The 16,696-nt window shown below is 50.1% G+C and overlaps 7 protein-coding genes across 7 annotated transcripts; 2 read left to right on the top strand and 5 right to left on the bottom strand.

Annotated features, from left to right (window-relative positions):
• Nucleotides 1-945: 945 nt before the first annotated feature.
• On the bottom strand, nucleotides 946-2,419 carry N7484_003289 (uncharacterized protein; the record flags this gene model as incomplete). Its single annotated transcript, XM_057113709.1, has 4 exons — nucleotides 946-1,549; nucleotides 1,611-2,007; nucleotides 2,067-2,234; nucleotides 2,293-2,419. 4 exons carry the CDS (start codon nucleotides 2,417-2,419, stop codon nucleotides 946-948), a joined length of 1,296 nt encoding a protein of 431 aa, XP_056973849.1.
• Nucleotides 2,420-3,744: 1,325 nt separating this feature from the next.
• On the bottom strand, nucleotides 3,745-4,503 carry mpt (putative DNA repair and transcription factor Ada; the record flags this gene model as incomplete). The annotated part of the gene is made up of 1 exon (XM_057113708.1): nucleotides 3,745-4,503. One exon carries the CDS (start codon nucleotides 4,501-4,503, stop codon nucleotides 3,745-3,747), a length of 759 nt encoding a protein of 252 aa, XP_056973848.1.
• A 1,227-nt stretch (nucleotides 4,504-5,730) lies between these two features.
• On the bottom strand, nucleotides 5,731-6,719 carry N7484_003287 (60S ribosomal protein uL2; the record flags this gene model as incomplete). Its single annotated transcript, XM_057113707.1, has 3 exons — nucleotides 5,731-5,868; nucleotides 5,928-6,505; nucleotides 6,671-6,719. The coding sequence occupies 3 exons, from the start codon at nucleotides 6,717-6,719 to the stop codon at nucleotides 5,731-5,733; spliced, it is 765 nt and encodes a 254-aa protein (XP_056973847.1).
• A 1,064-nt stretch (nucleotides 6,720-7,783) lies between these two features.
• On the top strand, nucleotides 7,784-9,919 carry N7484_003286 (uncharacterized protein; the record flags this gene model as incomplete). Its single annotated transcript, XM_057113706.1, has 5 exons — nucleotides 7,784-7,972; nucleotides 8,083-8,252; nucleotides 8,372-8,501; nucleotides 8,567-8,935; nucleotides 8,987-9,919. 5 exons carry the CDS (start codon nucleotides 7,784-7,786, stop codon nucleotides 9,917-9,919), a joined length of 1,791 nt encoding a protein of 596 aa, XP_056973846.1.
• A 407-nt stretch (nucleotides 9,920-10,326) lies between these two features.
• On the bottom strand, nucleotides 10,327-11,068 carry N7484_003285 (DUF1770 domain-containing protein; the record flags this gene model as incomplete). The annotated part of the gene is made up of 3 exons (XM_057113705.1): nucleotides 10,327-10,365; nucleotides 10,444-10,635; nucleotides 10,760-11,068. The coding sequence occupies 3 exons, from the start codon at nucleotides 11,066-11,068 to the stop codon at nucleotides 10,327-10,329; spliced, it is 540 nt and encodes a 179-aa protein (XP_056973845.1).
• A 226-nt stretch (nucleotides 11,069-11,294) lies between these two features.
• On the top strand, nucleotides 11,295-12,524 carry N7484_003284 (adenosine kinase; the record flags this gene model as incomplete). The annotated part of the gene is made up of 4 exons (XM_057113704.1): nucleotides 11,295-11,855; nucleotides 11,917-12,254; nucleotides 12,316-12,429; nucleotides 12,488-12,524. The coding sequence occupies 4 exons, from the start codon at nucleotides 11,295-11,297 to the stop codon at nucleotides 12,522-12,524; spliced, it is 1,050 nt and encodes a 349-aa protein (XP_056973844.1).
• A 1,189-nt stretch (nucleotides 12,525-13,713) lies between these two features.
• Nucleotides 13,714-16,572, bottom strand: N7484_003283 (uncharacterized protein; the record flags this gene model as incomplete). Its single annotated transcript, XM_057113703.1, has 4 exons — nucleotides 13,714-15,887; nucleotides 15,955-16,129; nucleotides 16,193-16,319; nucleotides 16,385-16,572. The coding sequence occupies 4 exons, from the start codon at nucleotides 16,570-16,572 to the stop codon at nucleotides 13,714-13,716; spliced, it is 2,664 nt and encodes an 887-aa protein (XP_056973843.1).
• Nucleotides 16,573-16,696: the final 124 nt, after the last annotated feature.

Below are 16,696 nucleotides of genomic sequence, written 5' to 3'. Positions count from 1 at the left end.
GTGGCGGGGGAAGAGTGCAAATGCGATGAGTAGGTGACGATTGGGGAGTCGAGGGTGGCCGAAAAGGGTCGTGGAAAGACCTCTTGGCGATGAGACGCGATGGTTAGGCGCGTGGTCGGCGGTTCGGGGGATGCGATCGATGGGATTATGGGGGGCGAGCGGGTACTGGGAACAAAAGGGGATGAAGGGAATTAAATGGAGGTACCCAGCAAGTCCGCAGTGAGTGCCTCAAAAAAGTGAAAGGCAGTGACGGTGGGGGGATGGCGCGTGGCCGTGGATGGGAATGGAGATAGAGGGGACCGAGTTGCGCGACTCTCTCGGGGAAACCTGGGTGCTCTCTGAGTTGGTAACAACAGGAAGGAGGAGATTTCAGTGTGAATCACGTGTTTGCCTGAGTCAGCCTGGTCTGTGCTGAACGCAGTGAATGAGTCCCGTCTTAGTATTCTCCAGACCCAATCACATTGCTTGATGTATCAGGTAACCAGGCATCAATGCAACCTTGGCGCTTTCACGGGAACAGCCGCTACATAACCTTCAAAGCCTCCTAAACATGGCATCCATCTACAATTCAGATGCACTCAATCTATACGTTTTTCGAAATCATCATCCTGAAATATTGAAATGGCAAAGCCTAAGGTAAGCCTCAATTCGAACTACGCCTCATCCTAAAATACCATTAATCGGGATCAAACCATGTATTTCAGCCCGTCCGCCAAGGTGCAAGAATTGCATTGCTCCAAAGAAAATCCCAAAGCCTCTCTCTACCACAATAAGGCGACTTTGACGAAAAGTAACACGTACGTAATAAGCACTGGTTGGTAAAGCGCTAGAGAAGTAAGAATAATGAAAACCACTGTCCGCCATGACAATCCTGAACTCCACAAAACTCCGCCGTAAATAGAAAAACATTCATCCCATCCCTACGCAGCTGGTGCAGTAGACAGACTACGCTTCATCGGCGGTGGGGGGTGGAGGAGGCTTCTTGGCACGAGACGGGGGAGGTGGTGGAGGGGCTTTCTTGCTCAGATGGGACGCATTCAATGCTGTGGAACTGGGTTGTCGCGAGGCCACACTACTGCCATGGGACGTAGCCGGGGAGCATGATCGATCTCCATACATACGTTCCGGGCTGGAGCGACCATACGAACCGTAGGAGCTAACTTCAGAATCGGCATATGGATCAGCGGCTCGAGTGTTCAGATACGTGCTATTGCGTCGGTTGTTGAGGGTTTCGCTGGTCGTTCGTTGGATCCACTGCGATGCGACAGGGGATTGTTCCTGTCGAAGCTGAGTCGGGCCTTCAAAAGTGGGGACTCGGCTCAGAACCGGACGGGAGTAGGCATTGCTGGCAGGTTGGACTTCTCTCTGGGCTTCTCTCGGGAAAGTGTCTGCCAAGTTGGACGACAGCGTCCTAGTCGGCCGGATAGTGGGCCGGCTCTCCACGGCACTCGTCATCTCTTCCTGCACGGGCTCATACCGCTCCTGGTATGAATGTGCAGTATTGGAGCGAGCTCGTGTGGGACGACGTGGCGCTGGGCCTTGACCGGACCTAAAATGCAAAATTAGTATGGGAATTTTCTTTTGGGGGTTTGTTCCTTATTAGCACCTACCCGCCAGGCCATTCATTCCTCAGCTGCAGAAGTGCTTCTCGGCACCGGTCATGGTATTCCAGCTGGGCATCCAAAAAGGCGCCCAGATCCATGACGCTATCAACTTCCGACTCCTTGATATCCTGCATACGGCGAAGCACTTCGTCGTTGGCTTCCTCATATTTGACTTTTTGGTTGCGAAGCTCCTCCTCCACCCGGAAATCCTCCTTCTTGGCTTTTTCCATCTTGGAAAGCGAAGTGTCGTATCCCAGTCGTCGGCTGTCCAGCTTCTTGCGAGCCTGTTGGTATTCTTTCATTTGAGTGAGAGACCTCTCTTGGGACTCAAGCCAGCTCGAAGTCGCCTGTGTAATGTAGCTCTCTTGGATGCGGGCAATACGCTCCTCGGTCCTTCCAAACACTATCCCGACTGTCAGTCATGCAATTCAGGCATGGTCTCGAGATCGAAGATCAACTCACTGATCAGGCATTGCCCGTATTCGGAATTTCCATCAAAGTCCTCTCCGTGGCTGACCATGCTGCTTCCGAGGTGCGCAATTGGCAGGGTCTTTTCCTTATCGTCTCCCTCGGTGCGCTTCGAGATGGCCTTGACGTAGGCAGTCATAGACTTGTGAATGTGATCAACACCTGAAAAGGCAGAGCATCAGTATTCAGGAAAGTAACACAGTCATTCAAAGATTCATACCTTCATGGCGCACGCCCATCTCCGTCTCCATAGCCTTGAAATCATCTGACTGACACGTCTTGGCCTCACCACCCATGCGCTCTCCCGCCCATTGCTTGAAGCGACCGATTCTCTTATTTACGTGCATTGTGGACGTAGATGGCTCTCCCAGGTGGGTTAATCAATGGCAGGATTGAGGTCAAAAGGAACGGGAGCAGTGAAGTAGTGGTCGAGGGGGTAATAAACGTGATGGCAATGGTTTTTTTGTAATGATCGTAAACTGGACCAAACACGTACGGATCCGGAGGTCCGGATCAAAACGCAGGGTACTGTTGGAGAGATGTGGAGGAAAAGAGAGGGGAGAGAGAAAGGGGAGGTTGGGAAGGACGGGGCAAGGGAGCACTTGTATAATTCAACAGAGTACGTACACACTACCCCTCCAATTTGAATTTGATTTTTAATTAGTCCAATTTATCCTGATGGCACGCAATTGATAATCGTTCATTGACAAAATTTCTCGAACTTCCCCCAAAAGCGTTTCACTGCATGCAGAGATACAATATGGTGTCGATCGGTGGGGAATGCGCCTCAACAATGAATTCATTGGAAATACACACTCCGTTACATTTCCTCGCCACCGATCCCAATCAGTTTCACAGATAAAGTCTCACCCCTATTGGCAAAAAAAAAAAAAAAAAAAGAAAAAAAAAAAAAAAAAAAGAAAAAATGAATAAATAAAAAAGAAAAAAGGAAATCAAGAAAGACCAACCCCCCCCCTTATCCACGACAAGACGACCCGCAGGGAAATTGATTGTTTCAAATGGGCTCGACCATCGCGGGTAAAGGTGACACGCGTTAGTGGATCCATCGGTGGGGAAACCATGATTCCAATTGGAAGACCAGGAAGTTGTCCCGGATCTTCATGCTATAATTATCTTCAGAGAAAGTGACACGCCACCGTCAAGGAAACAGGGTCCTGTGGATGGACCAGCTTGCAATCCAGGCGCCAATCGAATCCCCAGTGTGAGAGATTCTAGCTTCCCAACGGATGCGCATCGCCGATCGCTCAAGACTCAATGGGCCTACTGTACGTACACCCGTGCGCAGTCATCTTAGCGTCTCTCCGGACAGGTTTCGTCGGTGTTTCAGTCCACCCTTACTTGATTGATGCCAAGTGCATGGTGGTGGCGATGAAGATAGCCACGTCGAATCATGAGGGGTCATGAGATTTTACTTTAATCTACTGCATCTTCCAGTGCTTCGCTGCAGGGACGCCCCCTTGGCACAGTCCCCCCGCCAATTTCTCCATTTTAGGAAGACTGGCCTCGTCCGCAGAGCTAGAATTCCAAGGTTCCGTATATGGTAATTGTAATCACACTCGTATATTTCATTCAATAGTACAGATTAACATCGTGGGCCTGGACCCACTGCTGATGGGACATACATAATGGAATGAACCGGTTCGCGCCCATCTCACTCCGGCCCTAAAAAGACCCGGGGATCAATTGAGATTGAATCCAAAGGATTTGTGTGCCCCTGATCCTCTGCTGCTAGCAAAACATCAAACTCATTCCAGGCGTTATCCGTGATGACAGGAGACCTAACCGCTGGCAATCCAGGAAGCGCGAAGCCTTGCCGGCAATCTAAATCCAGATCTTGCGTCCCATCCGGCCCAACGAACCCAAGGGGTGGTGCCAACGGAGGTGTTTCAAGCTCAGACAGAGTATCAGGCGTCAAAGGCCCCAGTGACGGACAGATGCCATTCTGAACCACGCTACCCACATACTGACCCGGCGTTACGCCGAGAATCTTTTTAAACACACGATGGAAATGGCTCGGAGTCAGCCCTGCTTGAGCCGCCAGATCGTGCAAACGTGGTTTCAGCCCTGCGTCGACTTCGTCGCGGATTGTTCGGCATGCCTTCTCAACCATCGCCGCTTGTGGATTACTCTGCGCGGCCGTGCCGCCGCATTGTGGCCGACAGCGCTTACACGGCCGGAAGCCTGCTTTCTCGGCTTGGGAAGGAGTATTGTAGAATTCGACGTTGGCTCGCCGGGCGAGGCGGGCACCGCAGGACGGTCGACAGTATATTTTGGTTGTGAGAACGCCGTAGACGAAGCTATTTACTGTCGTGTCGCGCTTGGTGATGGCTTGCCACCGCTCAGCGGAGGTGGGGGTATCGCCGGATCGACTGAGGCGGGGAATTTTCAGCGGGGCATCTGCACTAGTCATTTTGGAGCAGTGTTACAAGGTTGGTAGAGGGATCAAGTCTATGCCATAGAGATCAGACAGTGAGGAGATGGGTTGGAGATATCTGGTTTTTGCTACTAAGGTCAGAAGTTGGTCCCAAGTTCCTACCCGCGTCACTGATTGGTCAGTTTGAGATCAACGAAACCAACTCTGGGCAGTCGTTGGCGGTGAGTTTGTATGTTTACAAGTGAGTTTCTAGATCAATACAATGGGTCTTGAAGTGCCTCCGAGGTCGTATTCAGATACCTAGCTGGGTATTAGCTTCAGAGGCCGTCGGTTGAAAAGTCCGCCAGTTTTGTAAAATCGGGCCAGGTTACTATCAACACTAAATATATTTCCCCACTCCGCCGAGAGTGCCCACAGCCTTAACATACCTATAGCCAACAAAGCAGAGAGAGATTGTTTGATTCAAAAACTACATGAAAAGTACTACATTTATTTATTATTTAGAAACGAATTGATGGGTATTTGGGGAGATAATTGGTGGACTTCAAGGAACGGGATCCTGTGGATGGCCGAGAGAAAGGCAGTCCAACTCTCTGCAAGACATCGCAGATAACCCAGCCCACAAAAAAATAGAGCTTCGATCTTGGAATACACATATTAAAGCAAATACAGATCTTTAGATAATTGGGACATAGATGAACTAGTCACCGGGGATTTAAAACCTGGAAAGACGAAGTGATGAGAAGTTAAACCATGAGGAACAACCTCCCAGAATCAATGGAATGCGGCGAGCACTTAGGGCTGAGGAGCCTCATGTGAACTCAAGGGCTACTCGCATGGATATCCTTGAGACACCTAGGTACCCCAGTAGCCACAAGGTATGTGTATGCACATCTCGCCTCCCATACAAAGAGCAAGCCCTGGAGGTTACCCAGATGAGTCCATATCAATAAAGTACAACCTTCCAAAGTCTACGTCAATCTACAGGGTTGGGACAAGGACATTTTGAATTTCATAGATGTATCATTTCAGAGCCCTATTGGGCCTTTTTGATTTTTCCGTCCTGCCCTTGACATGAGGCCAACCCCGGACCCCAATCCATCACCCTTTTGTTGATTTATTCAGAAAAAGGATGGTGACCACAACCTTAATTCGCTAAGGGCGCATGGGACGCTTATCCGCAGTCGCCTAGGTACATATGTCTCATAGCAGAAGTCCATTTTCAACCCGTCACAAGAAAAACTCCACAAAACATCACTGCACTTAGTCCTTGGTCTTCTGGGTACCACGGAGCAGACCAGTACGGCGGGCAGCAATGAGACCGGCCTTTTGACCCTGGGTGGCGTAGCGGGAGATGGTCGAGGCCTTACCGATGTGCTGGTGGTTACCACCACCGTGAGGCTGTAGAGGGAAATCTGGTTAGCCAAAAGAAGAGCATATCTGAAGTTGCCTGAACTTACGTGATCGACGGGGTTCATGGCAACACCACGAGTCTTGGGCCAAGAGTTGCGCTTGACAGCGAACTTGTGCTTGGCACGGGAAGCCTTGAGCAAAGGCTTGTCGGTACGGCCACCACCGGCAACGATACCAACCATACCACGGGCGGTGTTCTTGACGACCTTCTTGGCACCGGAGGGCAGCTTGACACGGGTCTTGCCCTCGTCGGGGTTGTGGCCAATGACGGTCACGTAGTTACCGGAGGTACGACCAAGAGCACCACGGTCACCGGCCTTCTCCTCGACGTTGGAGACGACGGTACCCTCGGGCAGAGAGCCAAGAGGAAGAACGTTGCCAACGGTGAGCTGAGCGTTCTTACCGGCGTAGATGAACTGGCCGGTGTACATGCCCTCGTTGGCAATGAAGGTCTCGGTGATCATCTTGAACTTGTAGGGGTGACGGAACTGGACCTTGGCGAGGGGAGCACCACGGCCGGCATCGTGGATGATCTCCTTGACAACACCACGGGTGTAACCGTGACGCTCGGCGAAGTCGAGAGTACGGAACTGGGCGGGCGCCTTGTTAAGACGGGTGTTGGCCGCTGTAAGAGAAAAAAAAAATCGATATCAGCAATCTAATTCCTGTCGCATGCGTTGTATGTGGTGTCCGTAATCTTGTTTCCATCTCTTCCCTGCTCTTGGAAGCGGCGCCGACAATTTTTCGAATGTAGAAGGTGTTTGTGGGATTTTGATGCGGTCGCACTCACTGAAAATGGAGCCACGGCCCTTCCTCTGGTTACGGATCACACGACCCATGGCGACTGTCTGTAGAAAAGAAGAACCTGTGTTAGTTTGAACGAGGAGGACAGACGAGGTCGGGGACGGTGGAAGGGAAAAGGTCGCACCTCGAATTGAAGATAGGCTTGTCGTTTGGGAGGATGAGAAATCGACGGAGAATGGGACTGTGTGGGCTTTAGGGCGCGGTCGCTAACCAAACCGAATCAGGGTTAGCGCCTGCTTGCTTATGTAAATATACCGTGAACCTTGGCTCATAGTCATGTGACCAACACTCTGAATAGGAATTGATTGCTTCAGGTTCTGAGGAAAAATGAGGACAAAAGGCTCGAAATACCTCAGAAGTTGATTCAATATGAACCCTCAACTTGCAACATTTTTGTTTTCGAGTCGTAGACTATGAAATGGTCTTATGTATCTTTACGTCCACATTTCGTGCTGTCCTCTTTCGACACCTAATTAGATCACGTGACTAAACCGATAGCCCTGAAGTGGCATCATCATTGCACTTGGCATCATTGCCGACCGTTCTCTTCTCCATGCGGAGAACAGGAGCTTGCCATGCACCCGCATGATTCTTAATAACATTCTTCTTTATGAATTTCCCCCATTTGATTTACCTGGACATTGCGACTCGCTATCCTTGAAAAGAAACAGAGTCAATATAAAGAGGTGTTTATTTAAAATAAGCTCGCAATGCATAAAGTCCCTAGATTGTTTGGCCTTTAATAGCCAACAATGGCCTCCAGTCCAGGGAAATAGAATGATCATTGCGTTATAAAGTATATCCATTTTGAAGACGACCACATTCTGACCGCTGCATGCTCATATATGCCTCCTGCTCTGCTGTATTCAAATGAAACACGTCGAGCCCTATATAGATCTTGATATAATGAACCGAACTCAAGATATTCCAATAATCTTGGTCAAACGGTGCATATGGCAGAATGGTTCAAAGTGTGTAAGGAATCTCGTTCATAACCATCTCGGGCGCGCAGGTGCCAGGCCCGACGTGACGCTTCCTGCGCGCACTTCAACTTTGTCCTTCGCACCACCTCCAACTTTCCCCCACCACCACCTCCAACATGGCACCCTCAGATTCAGAGTCATCATTATCATCAGCGCCGCCGACGGATGATGAAGCCGCTATGGCTATCGACGAACGCCCCGTTGGCATTGCAAAGTACTTCAAGAAGGAGTCTGAGACTCCGCCGCCAAAGCGGGAGCCATCACCACCGCATGAATATGTGCTGGCAGATAACCCCAATATTGCCGTGAGTTTTTTTGTCGCCGATATATCTACCTTGGGTAGACTTCCAGGAACACGTTTATGACGCGCTTCTTGTATTCGAAGACACGTTGGCTGACCCGTCGCAATGTTTAGTTCATCGTCATGTTCCGCGCGCGATTCCATGATGCTTTCCCTCGCAGCCTGCCACACTTTGGTCCACAGGACATCGAGAGAGGTGTCGAAGAGCCTATTCCAGGCGAATATATTGAGCGACTGCTTTGCGCATTGTTGGGTCTTGTTTTGAACCGCAAAAAGGATGTTGAGTATGTTCGCCACCTAATGCTCGGTCCCGCGCAGAATCCTGGGAACTCGCGCGCTTTTGGCCCTCGTCCGCCAATTGCCTATAGAATTTATCGCTAATAATATGTGTATAATTTTCCAGACGGAATCATTACACACGACCATTGGAAGAAGCGATTCATACCCACCAACTGCAGTGGCCAAAAGCATGGGAGGGCAGGAATCCCCTTCATGGGAGCCGCAGCTTCACGACCATGACACCCGAAGAACGCGTATGCACCAATTATCTCACATTGAATCGGAAAAAGAATTTTAATCCCTGATTTGTTTTATATAGCTTGAGCTGCTTAGGTCTTTGATCCTCTGGTCGCTCTCGTCGTCCGAAGCTATTCAGGCTAAGGTCAAGGAGTCCTATAAGCAAGCGCGCCACGACGATGACCTCAACCAGCCTCTGTCCGTTCAATCGTGGGGCCGTGATAGCTTAAAACGGCGATACTGGCTCATTGAGGGGCAAGATGATACCAACTTTCGCTTGTACCGAGAGAGCAATCCTGCTCTCAAACACGTCAGCTGGTGGAGCGTCGCAGGAAGTATTCCCGAGATACAGGAAATCGCCGATAAACTGCAGCAAGAGAAAGGCACAAATTCGAAGAAGCTTGCTGAAAGGATACACAACGCTATTCCCCGGTTCGAAGCGTCAGAAGAGGTAGGTTGCTGCATGAAAATTACAAGGGCTTCATAAATTGACCAAGGACAGAAACGCAAACGCCGAGACTACCGTCTTGCTCGTAAGGCTGCATTTACTCGGCCCGAGCCTGGATTCTCAATGTACGAGGGCCGCACTCGTGGGAAAAAGTTGAAGTACACGTACTCCGACGATGAAGACATCTTCTCCGACGAGCAGCCTTCCAGGCGATCCGCTCGCAATGCATCTTCTAACGTGGCAGTTCTCGAGCCTCGTACTCGATTCACGGCCAGTGGGCGGCAGATTCGGTCTCGTGCTGGAGGGCTCTATGGAGAGACCTTGCTCACTGGACAACGTGAAGATTCCGAAGAAGAAGAGGACACTGCAAGACCGCAGAGAACCCGAACTTCCATCAACCCTAACGGGTATTCCGGGTATGCTGCCGATGACCTCGAGGACGAGTCGGAAGCACAGTCTAGTGCAAATGAGAGTGGGAATGAGTGGCAAAGCGGCGACGATGGCAATGAGGTTGAGGGTGATGATGACGGAGAAAATGCAAGCGAGGATGAGTCCATTACCAATGGCGAGCCCCAAAGTCTTGTGGTTCAACTTCGTGTTGGCAAAATCACCGTTCCCAGTGAGCACAAACCATCCGACGATGAGCCGCCTCCCGCAAACGATGTTCAAATGAAGGCTGTCAAGGAAGCCGTACCACCAACATCGCAGCCAACTGCAGACCAGGTGCCAAAGCAGGCACTGAGCCCTCAACAGGTTTCGAAAGCCTCAGTGGTAAATGCGCCATCTATGTTCTCCGACCTCAAGCCACAAGAGAATAATCTGCCGACAACAGACAGTGCATCAAGCATGCCTAGTATCCCGCCGACAGAGCCACCGAAATCCATCCGGCCAGTTGAGGCCAATGGATGGTCTCCAGATAACACCGGTATTGAGAGCCAGCCGAGTCATGGACTGTCTCATCTACAAGCTCCTACTACCCAAGGCTAAAATTCCATATACTGGACGCTAACGGCCAGCCCTGAATATTGAACGGCGAAACGTCGGGCCTTTTTATGCTTATGGAGTGTTAACTTTTCTCTTTTATAAAGTTAAGCAGTTGGTTGCTTACTGGGGGGCTTTCCTTCAGCTGCTCATTTTGTATTATTCCCAGGTTGTAGAGATGATCATGGATAGGAATAAAATACTGGATTAATGATTACTGGCTTATAACATACGCGATTATTTAACAAAGTCGTCCCGGTAGAAACAACTTTTCGATACAATTTTAGTTGTGGAAAGAGAATACTCTAGAAATTGGGATATAGAACAGAATAAAGCAAAACAAGAAGACCCAACGCCAAAAATGCTAGTATCCAAGCACCGGGATCTAGATTCCACGCTCAGCAAATTAAGACTTAATCCGAGCCAGCATTAGAAAACTGGGCCTCGTAGAACTTTAGAAACTCCAGCAGCGTTAGCGGCACTGTACTTATTGGAATAGCAAAAGAAAGCAATCATAACGGTTTACTTACTTCTTCAACATTCGATGCCAATCGCGGATTATTTGTCCACTTGGGTGGAAGCTTCCAGTTGTTGACATCGTACCACCATCTGCGAATCCGGCTGCCAACCGTTTGTCCACTGAGCGAGGCATTGCGATTCCAGAACTTCCAGCCGGAGAGCGCGAGTGTCCAGACGGTACCTTGGATCAACGGAAGGAGGACCTGTGGAGAATAGTGAAGATGAATTAGCCATTGACGTCTCTTTTTACCCTCGCCATATCATTTTGTTTCGTGATTGAATCAGACTCTTTCGCGGGTATGCCTCGCGACGTAAATGTGTGCTTACCTGGTCTCTCACAGTAATCCAAGCCACCCGCCCCCAAGTGTCAGCATCCTTCAGGCTAGCTAAATAGCTCTGCTCAAAGCGCAAATCTGGAAGGGGAGGGAGTGTCTGGTGTCGGCGGAGGGGCCGGATTACCCGGTGTTCATCGACAATATCCGAAGCAAGGCTACCGGCTTCCGAAGCTGGGGCGGCGACCACGGGGTATTTTTTGGAGGCTGCAGTGGCAGGGTTGATGTCATGGTCAGCGGAAGGATTGTGTTGAATCGAGGCTGACTGGATGATCTCAGGGATCTCCATCGTATGGTCTGCCATGATGAGTGATTTGGGAGTTTGGGACGGGCCTATACTCCGTAGCTGTAAACAGACTGGATGGTTTATTGCAGGAGATGAACATCATTGAAGTGGAGCCGGGGACTTGCCGCCCCGAACCCGGCAGAAAAGCCCCTCCATCCCACCTAGGCCCCGTCCCTCTTTTCTTACTCCTTTCCAATTCTCTTTTCCCTTTCCCTATTCAATCCATTATTTAACACTTTTCAAAATGGCTGCCCCTCAAGGTTACCCTTTGCTCTGCCTGGAGAACCCTCTCCTCGATATCCAGGCTCGTGCTGATACTACTCTTTTGGAGAAGTATGGCCTCAAGGCCAACGATGCCATCCTAGCTGAGGAGCAGCACATGGGTCTCTACGAGGAGCTCATGAAGCTTGATGCTAAGCTGATTCCCGGTGGTGCTGCCCAGAACACTGCCCGTGGTGCCCAGTACCTGCTCCCTGATAACTCCGTCCTCTACATTGGCTGTGTTGGCAAGGACAGGTACGGTGAGATCCTCAAGAAGACCTGTGAGAAGGCCGGTGTCCACACCGAATACCGTGTGGACGAGACCCAGCCCACTGGAAAGTGTGGTGCCGTCATCACTGGTCACAATCGCAGCCTGTGCACCCACCTTGCTGCCGCCAACGAGTACAAGCTCGAGCACCTTAAGCAACCCCACATCTGGGACCTCGTTGAGAAGGCCCAGTTCTACTTCGTTGGTGGCTTCCACCTGACTGTCTGCGTTCCCGCCATCCTAGCCCTCGCTGAGGAGGCTGCTGCCAAGAACAAGGTATGTTGTTTTTTTGCCTAAATTTATAGATCATGCCCACTCACGCCTGCAACTTTTCTAGCCCTTCATGCTTTCTCTCTCCGCTCCTTTCATCCCCCAGTTCTTCAAGGAGCAGCTGGACAGTGTTCTTCCCTACACTGACTACACAGTCTGCAACGAGACAGAGGCTCGTGCATACTCCGAGAGCCACCAGTGGGGCACTGAGGATGTGATCGAGATCGCCAAGAAGCTCGCCCTTCTGCCCAAGGTCAACACCCAGCGTGCTCGTATCTCCATTGTCACCCAGGGTACCGACCCCACCATCATTGCCGTTGCTTCTACCAGCGGTGATGTTGAGATCAAGAAGTTTGATGTTCACAAGCTTTCCTCCGATGCTATCAACGATACCAACGGTGCTGGGTAAGTTTTACAGAAACGCATAATGCCTTATATTACAATCAACCTAACGTAAATGTTACAGTGATGCTTTCGCTGGAGGTTTCGTTGCTGGTCTCGTCGCTGGCAAGTCCCTGGAGGACTCCGTTGACATGGGCCAGTGGCTCGCCGCTAAGAGCATCCAGGAGCTTGGACCTTCGTAAGTCTTCTGTCTTTATCCTCTTCAATTCGAATGACTAACCTCAAATGTTTGATAGCTACCCCTACCCCAAGCAGACCTACTCTCGGTCATAAATGACCATCTTTTAAAGCCAAAATCAGTAATGAAGACCTTTCAACACAAGATTTTCCACTTTGGAAATCTCGGTGCGACTCAATACCAATTGACTATGCACCACTAACCTTTGGATGATTCAACCCTCTATACCCAAATATTTCTTTATTTTCTTTCCTATTTTCCTATAAAATCCTGACTTAACGTCGAGAAGATGAACCGAAGGCCCTTGACCCTTAGCCAGAATATTGTTTCTCTTCCCTCTAGTATCTGTCCTTACCCAGATAAGAACCTCTCGGTCATCTTCAATGTCTGTTACGACCACCACAGTGTCTCATGACACGGCGTCATGTGCAAAATAGAAACGAGCATGGGAACTCTAAAAGTACCCCGTTTTCAACAACGATATAATGAATATAACAGAGTCAGAAGGACTTCTTATCCGCTAGATTGGCATTTAAAACGTAAAAAATGACATTCATTGCATTGACTCTAGCCGCATTGTCTGCACAAGAAATCCTATTCCCGGACTTAAACCTCTCCCGGAACGAATAATGCCTTTCCTCCAAGCCGAAAATTTGGGATAAACAAAGGTACTGGGCTGATAAAAGCAGATAACCAATTTTGGTGGTCGTTACTGGACTTCATGTCGTATGAAACAGATACAAAAAGAAATGAAAAGAATAAGCTCGATGTGAAACAAGGACTTTCCTATGTGTGCAACATTTCGATTCAATCCCCGTTCTTGAGTCTTGAACACGCAGTGCATACCATCCTCTACAAGGAAAGCTGAAAGGAGAGGACTGCAGAATGGAAAATGGAACGAGGGTCTTGCGGATACTCATGTATCTTAATATAAAGCATACCATGAGCATTCCTAACCCGACGAGGATGATAAGGCAAAAAAGTTTTTGCTGGATCTATTTCCAGAACCGCAGCTGCATCGGAAAGGGAATGCCAGAATGAGCACGGGCAATCTCGTTGTCCATGCTGTCTGTGCTAGGTATAGTCTTTGTCAATGTGAACCGAGGAAAGAGAGTACACGGATACGGTGATATCTGCGTAACTAGGAAAATTGACTCCGGTTGCACAGGTAGGATATCGATATCACTCTTTTCTCGCATAGCTGATAGATGTGGGCTGTATGCACTGTGCACATAGTGCAATATTTCATACTTATCGTAATTAAAGCCGGGAAGACACCTTAGATCAGCCGCCTTGACCGCATGGCGGAGTCTGGCCGATTGCACCGAGCTGGGTGGCCGTTTTGCGGTGAGAACCAAGTCCAGGGGGGTACTGACCCGCACCAGACGCAAAACTGCTGGCGATGTAGGCATCATTGGCCCAAGATGGAGCTGGCATGCTCGACTTAGCTTGACTGGGGAACTGGTAGGATCCGAACGTCATTCGGCTGAGGGGCTCTCGCTCCCATTGATTTGTGGGAGGACGAGGATGACCTGCAGCGGACATGTTGGAGGGTGCCATCCACGAAGGAGCAGTAGGTGTTTCGTAAGAATCTGTGAGCTGAGTCTGACCCATGATACTCTGCCGAAGTAGCTCGTTGGCAATCTGCTCCTGAGATGGAGAGTGTTCAGAAACATTGGCACCAACCGGGGCCATTGAATGTAATGGGGCCTGTTGGCCTAGACCGGGTGGAGTGCGCGGGGATGCAGCACCCCTCAGGGGACCAGGAGAGGAAGTGTTCCAGATGCTGGGAATACTGGGCAGAGCGGCAAATGGCGTGTATGACTGAGCCGAGGACGCGCGAAGAGCCTCTGAGGCATTATGACTAGGCGGACCGAGCCCAGGAGGGGCCATATTTGCGCCAAGCGATTGTACACCCTGCTCGTTGAAGGGGAAGGCATGAGAACTAGGCCTGATATGGCCGGATGGGGTGGGCATGTCTCCGGTGTCAGGCATGAATGGTTCAAATTGACCAGGAACATCAGGCGCATTCTCATATGTATCAGACTCAACGAGGCGTTCAACACCTTCCACAATACGGTTCATATTAGCAGACATGGATGCAGAGGCAGACTGAGAGCCCCCAAACAAGCTGTGACCCTCGGCAACAGAAATGGAATCTTGAGTCGGTAGTGGAATATCCTCTCGCTCAATGTTAGCGCTGGAGAGTGTATCCTGATGGATATGGGGGCTGGAGAAAAATTGAGAGGGCAGTCCATCTTCCTGATAGATAAATGTCTTCTTGTCCTCGTCATCCACAAGGACGACCGGGATTCTATTTCTCACGACCATATCAAGGCCATCGATAACAAATTCGCGAATTCGGTATAGCATTTCCATATTCGGATGACTTCTTTCGACACCAGGGTCATTCACCCTTGGCTTGAGCTGCTCATCTGTAGCGTAGTATCGGCGTCTAGTGGCTTCTTGATCTAGAGGCGCAAATCCTAGGCTCTCTTCATCCTCCTCTAGAAGATAATCGATCTCCGGGAGATGCACCACATCGAACGTAGACGCAAGGAGAGTTAGGGTTCCTGCATATATTTTCCAAAATTCCTGAATTTGAATAGACAGAGCTGAGTCTTTTTCTTCTTTCTGTGCAAGAAGAAAGTCACAGGTGGTGAGGAGCCAGGAACTGTAATGCCGCAGTGCAGGCAAGATACGACGGGCGACCACAGTCACCTTGTCTGGGACATTGTCGGTGGTTTTGGTGTCCGAATCCTCCACAGCAAAGCGTTCCAATTCAACCAGGAGGATTTGCAGCAATGTGAAAAATGTTTTGACGTTGATGCGCTGGAAGAAGATGCGTGCATTCGCCGATTCTTCGGTGGATCGCGCTCGAGCGAAATCCTCTGCCGCAATATTGACAAGACAATATTTCTGGAGCGTGCCTTCCAGTGACCTTTGTTCTCGAATATCCACAGCGAACTGGCTCATGACTTCGCTCTCTAATTCATCATGCTCAGAAAAATCATTTCCTTTGTAACATTGCGCATGCAGGTAGACAAACCAGGGAGCCAAAGCTCTACCTGGAATACCCGCATCTTCGGGACGGATCAGCTCCCGCTTGGCCCATGCGTTCATGACCTTTCTAAATTCAATCTCCAAATTTCCCTTGGCCGACGGATGGGGGTCTCGGGCGGACAAGGCCCGATAGAGATGATAGGTGGCACGAAAATGGTTGCCATCGGCGAGCGCAATGACCGCCAGTTGGTTGTGTGAAGCGCCAGAGGTAGGGTAGATAACCGAAGCTAAATCATAATATCCAATGGCTGGGCCCCAATTGCGATCTTTACTGACCAGTTCCGTTTCCCGATAACGAGAGAGATCGCCCAGTCGAATGAGTGTTGCATGGCAGGATTGGAGGATGCGCTTGCGCAAGTCAGGAGTAACCGTGGATGGAGGTTGCGCGGACAGATCTGAACAACAGAGCATTAGTATCCTTCAATAAACGGTTTGTCAAGGAGATCAAAAGGTAGTGCGCACTCTCGAAGTTGAATTTGCAGGCAACCTTCTCCAATTCCAAGATCCCGGCAAAGCGAGACGAGAGATGCTGAATGTATCCGCGGTAGAATCGTTGGCTCGACTTGATGAAGTCCAAGTAATGCTTCTCTAGCTTCCGTTTTTCGACCGGCTTCTTCTTGACATTTTCCTCCTTGTGCTATCCAAATCGCACTAGTCAGCTGGATCCTGTTACGTGCCTCCTTCAGTGGTCGGCACTCACGCGAGACAGCTTCTTGCGAAACCGGGTGTTGAGTTTCAGGTGCGCATCCCACAGGCGACCTTCAATATCATATTCGCGGGCGGCATCGAAATCCAGGAGAATGGCATTCTGGGCTGCTGTGCGGAACCTGTTCAAAGAAAACCCATCCAGTCAGCGTGGACCGAGAGGTGCGCGGGCGGAAATAAGACTGACTCGGATAAATAGTGCGAGAACTCCACGAAGGTTGGTTCCTTGTCACCGAGGCATCGCAATAGCTCGCGTTCAGCGTCGAGCGTAGTTCTGAACGCGATCTCAGTAAGCATCATGTATTGCACAATTCTCCCCCTCTTTCCTTCGGTGTGGTCGCTGTCTGGGGGCAAGGAGCACTCACTGCCACGCATCCTGGAACGAGGACGCCATGCTCGGGAAGTCCGTTAATCCCGCTGGGCCGCCCGTCAAATGGCTCCTTGAAAGACGTCGGACGTAAAGAACAGTGGCCAAGCCATCAGTCGTGATGGGAAGGAG

This window comes from Penicillium longicatenatum, assembly GCF_028827895.1.
Source record: "Penicillium longicatenatum strain IBT 33135 chromosome Unknown contig_2_segment0_segment0, whole genome shotgun sequence".
In the NCBI taxonomy this organism is placed as follows: domain Eukaryota; kingdom Fungi; phylum Ascomycota; class Eurotiomycetes; order Eurotiales; family Aspergillaceae; genus Penicillium; species Penicillium longicatenatum.
Note: the sequence above shows the minus strand (reverse complement) of the source record. Positions and strands in the feature narration are given on the sequence as shown.